This window comes from Pelodiscus sinensis, chromosome 30, assembly GCF_052426305.1.
Source record: "Pelodiscus sinensis isolate ZL-2025 chromosome 30, ASM5242630v1, whole genome shotgun sequence".
Classification (NCBI taxonomy): domain Eukaryota; kingdom Metazoa; phylum Chordata; order Testudines; family Trionychidae; genus Pelodiscus; species Pelodiscus sinensis.
Genome location: NC_143081.1, coordinates 16,428,640 through 16,432,500, shown reverse-complemented (window position 1 = coordinate 16,432,500; position 3,861 = coordinate 16,428,640). Strand labels below are relative to the sequence as shown.

At 72.6% G+C, this 3,861-nt stretch overlaps 1 protein-coding gene across 1 annotated transcript in view; it reads right to left on the bottom strand.

Annotated features, from left to right (window-relative positions):
- LOC142825933 (uncharacterized) overlaps positions 1 to 2,447 on the bottom strand; it is a 16,086-nt gene extending 13,639 nt beyond the window's left edge. Inside the window, exons 1-2 of the mRNA XM_089774335.1 lie at positions 2,329 to 2,447; positions 1,027 to 2,004 (exon numbers count right to left, since the gene is read on the bottom strand). Coding sequence (XP_089630461.1) covers positions 1,027 to 1,950 — 924 coding nt within the window. The 5' untranslated portion in view covers positions 1,951 to 2,004; positions 2,329 to 2,447. The remainder of the gene's footprint in view (positions 1 to 1,026; positions 2,005 to 2,328) is intronic.
- Between the last annotated feature and the right edge of the window lie 1,414 nt (positions 2,448 to 3,861).

Below are 3,861 nucleotides of genomic sequence, written 5' to 3'. Positions count from 1 at the left end.
GCGGGTTTCCAAGGGAATAGGGGGGCTGTCTGGGTCAGGCCCCACGCCCGGCCCCACGGTGGCAGGTTTCCAAGGGAATAGGGGGGCTGTCTGGGTCAGGCCCCATGCCCGGCCCCACGGTGGCAGGTTTCCAAGGGAATAGGGGGGCTGTCTGGGTCAGGCCCCACGCCCGGCCCCACGGTGGCAGGTTTCCAAGGGAATAGGGGGGCTGTCTGGGTTCGGCGCCGCCGGGCGGAGGCTGCTGACACGCTCTAGTGGCTGAACCCGGGCCGTGGGAGGGATACGGGGGGCTCCGCGTTACCTTGGGCGCCCCGTGCTGCCGCAGCGCCGCGCCGTCCAGCCGCACCAGGAACAGCTCCCGGCAGTGCAGCTCCGGCAGGGCCGCGCCCGGCACCGTCAGCACCTTCCCCGGCCCGAGCGCCTCGCCGGGACCCGCGGCTCCCAGCGCCGCCTCGGCCAGGGCCCGCAGCTCCAGGGGCCACCACTCCGGGCCGTCCGCCTCCAGCACCACCGGCAGCACCAGCGCCTCCGTCTGTCCCCAGCAGAGCCACAGAGCGTGAGCGGGCGCCCGGCCCCACCTGGGGACTCCCCCTGCCCCGCTGGGCCCGTGGGCCTCAGCCCCAGAGAGGCCGTCTTCCTACAGAGCAGCTAGGGAGAGACCCCAGGCGTCCTGGCTCCCAGCCCCCCTCTGCTCTAACCACTAGCCCCCACTCCCCAGAGCCGGGAGAACCCAGGCATCCTACCCCCCCTGCTCTAACCACTGGCCCCCACTCCCCTCCCAGAGCTGGGAGAACCCGGGCGTCCTGGCTCCCAGCTCCCTGCTCTAACCACTAGCCCCCACCCCCCCCCAGAGCCGGGCGAACCCGGGCATCCTACCCCCCCCCGCTCTAACCACTGGCCCCCACTCCCCTCCCAGAGCCAGGAGAACCCAGGCGTCCTACCCCCCCCCGCTCTAACCACTAGCCCCCACTCCCCTCCCAGAGCCGGGCGAACCCGGGCGTCCTACCCCCCAGCCTAGGCACTGACCTTCTGGCTGGCCAGGGGCCCGGTGACCACCCGGGTGCTGACTCTCTCCTGGGCCCGGAGGACGCTCCCCAGCAGCTCCTGCCGGCTGGCGCCGGGCGGCCACCGCTTGGCACAGACCTGCTGGAAGGCGGCCAGGAGGGCCCCGTCGGCGGCCACCAGGGAGACGCTGCGCAGGGGGCCGGGCGGGCGGCCCTGGGCAAAGGCCTCCACGGCCCCGGCCAGGGCCTCGGCCAGCCAGGCCCCTGCCACGTCCACGCACACGGCCACGGAGGCCACCCGCGCCCGGGCCGCGGCCTCCAGCGCCAGCAGCAGGGCCCCGGCCGTCAGCCCCTCGGCCCCCGGCGGGCAGCGCGCCTCCAGGCAGGCGTGGGGAGCCCCCCGCCGGCTCAGCGCCCGCTGGCGGCTCACACCGGCCCCGTCCCGGCCGGCCTCGGCGCCCAGCCTCACCACGGCGCCCGCCCGCAGCCCGGCTCCGTCCCCCTGCCCCAGGAACAGGCTGAGCCCCGGGCAGAGCTGGAAGAACCGGCCCGCGGGCGGCACCCCCCTGCCCACCCGGATCAGCAGCTCGCTCAGGGCCACCTTGGCCGCCAGCACCGCCTCCCGGGGGCCGGAGAGGGCCAGGGCGCCGGCGTCCCTCTGGCAGCGCCCGCGGGCCCTCACCCGCCAGAGGGAGGGCGCCAGGGCCCCCGCCAGCTGCTTCCACAGGGCCACCTCCGGCCGCGTGATGAACAAGGTCTCGGTGTGCAGGGCTCCGCCCCGGGTGGGTCGCGGCTCCGGCCTCGGCACAGGCCCCCGACAGACCCCCTGCCCCTCCTGGGCATCGCTGGCAGGGGGCTGGCGGCAGCGCCCGGCGCCGTCCCCCGGGGCCGCCTGCGCCCCGAGCTTGCCGGAGAGTCGGCCCCAGATGGCCAAGACGGCTCCCATCGCGGGTCCACCCCGGCTCTCAGCAGCGGAGAGCAGCCTGGTCCCGGCGCTCAGCTAGAGACAGTGATGGGGAGTGGTTAGAGCAGGCACCGGACGCCTGGGTCCAATTCTGGGTTGGGGGAGGGAAGCGGGGGCTAGTGGCTGGAGCAGGGGGCTGGGAGCCAGGACTCCTGGGTTCTCGCCCCAGCTGTGGGAGGGAAGTGGGTCTAGTGGTTAGAGCGGGGGACGGAGGGCTGGGAGCTTGAGGAGAGATGTCTCCTCCCCGAGCCGACCCCCTGGCCCGAGTCCCCCCGCCCGCCCTGGGTCCGCAATGGGCAGCCAGTGCCAGCCCGGCGCTGTGCCCGGCCCCGCCAGTGCCACCCACCCCCCTCCGGGTACCTGCCACGCCTGCTCCTGCCCACGGGGCCCCCACGCGCCTCCGACGCCTCCCGGCCGGGCACGGTGCTGCCTGGGCACCGGCTGGGGGTGAATCTGCCCCGCTTGGGTTTCACTTTCCATTCCTGCCGGGCCGGGCGTTTCCTGCTCGTGGGGTGGGACGGGTGGGGGGGCCCCAGGTGGTGAGAGAAGCCGCCGGGTGGGGCCCTGGGCAACGGGCCAGAGTTCACGGCTGGGGCCTCTGCAGAGCGACTCCCGAGCGGCAGCCGGTTCCCCGGGTGCCCCCAGCTCAATGCGGAGCCGCTCTGGGGTCACGGCTGGGCTCTGCTCCCAGTCCCCCAGGGGTCACGCCAGAGCAGGGGGCGGGGGGAGCGAGGGACTGAGACTCCCTGCCCCTCTGAGCCGCTGCTACGTAATCGGTGCCCCCACCTCCGCTGCACCCCCCAAAATCCACCCTGGGCTTGCAAGTTGGGCCAGGACTCCTGGGTTCCCTCCTGAGCTCTGGGAGGGGAGTGGGGCATAGTGGTTAGAGCGGGGGGCTGGGAGCCAGGACTCCTGAGCTCTGGGAGGGGAGTGGGGTGTAATGCTTAGAGCAGGGGGGGGGGCTGGGAGCCAGGACTCCTGGGTTCCCTCCTGAGCTCTGGGAGGGGAGTGGGGTGTAGTGGTTAGAGCGGGGGGCTGGGAGCCAGGACTCCTGGGTTCTCTCCTGAGCGCTGGGAGGGGAGTGGGGCATAGTGGTTAGAGCAGGGGGGCTGGGAGCCAGGACTCCTGGGTTCTCTCCTGAGGGCTAGGAGGGGAGTGGGGCATAGTGGTTAGAGCGGGGGGGCTGGGAGCCAGGACTCCTGGGTTCTCTCCTGAGCGCTGGGAGGGGAGTGGGGCATAGTGGTTAGAGCGGGGGGCTGGGAGCCAGGACTCCTGAGCTCTGGGAGGGGAGTGGGGTGTAATGCTTAGAGCACGGGGGGGCTGGGAGCCAGGACTCCTGGGTTCCCTCCTGAGCTCTGGGAGGGGAGTGGGGTGTAGTGGTTAGAGCGGGGGGCTGGGAGCCAGGACTCCTGGGTTCTCTCCTGAGCTCTGGGAGGGGAGTGGGGCGTAGTGGTTAGAGCGGGGGGCTGGGAGTCAGGACTCCTGAGCTCTGGGAGGGGAGTGGGGTGTAATGCTTAGAGCAGGGGGGGGGCTGGGAGCCAGGACTCCTGGGTTCCCTCCTGAGCTCTGGGAGGGGAGTGGGGCATAGTGGTTAGAGCGGGGGGCTGGGAGCCAGGACTCCTGAGCTCTGGGAGGGGAGTGGGGTGTAATGCTTAGAGCAGGGGGGGGCTGGGAGCCAGGACTCCTGGGTTCCCTCCTGAGCTCTGGGAGGGGAGTGGGGTGTAGTGGTTAGAGCGGGGGGGCTGGGAGCCAGGACTCCTGGGTTCCCTCCTGAGCTCTGGGAGGGGAGTGGGGCATAGTGGTTAGAGCGGGGGGGCTGGGAGCCAGGACTCCTGGGTTCCCTCCTGAGCTCTGGGAGGGGAGCTGTGGCGGCGCGTCCGGTTCCCGCCTCCT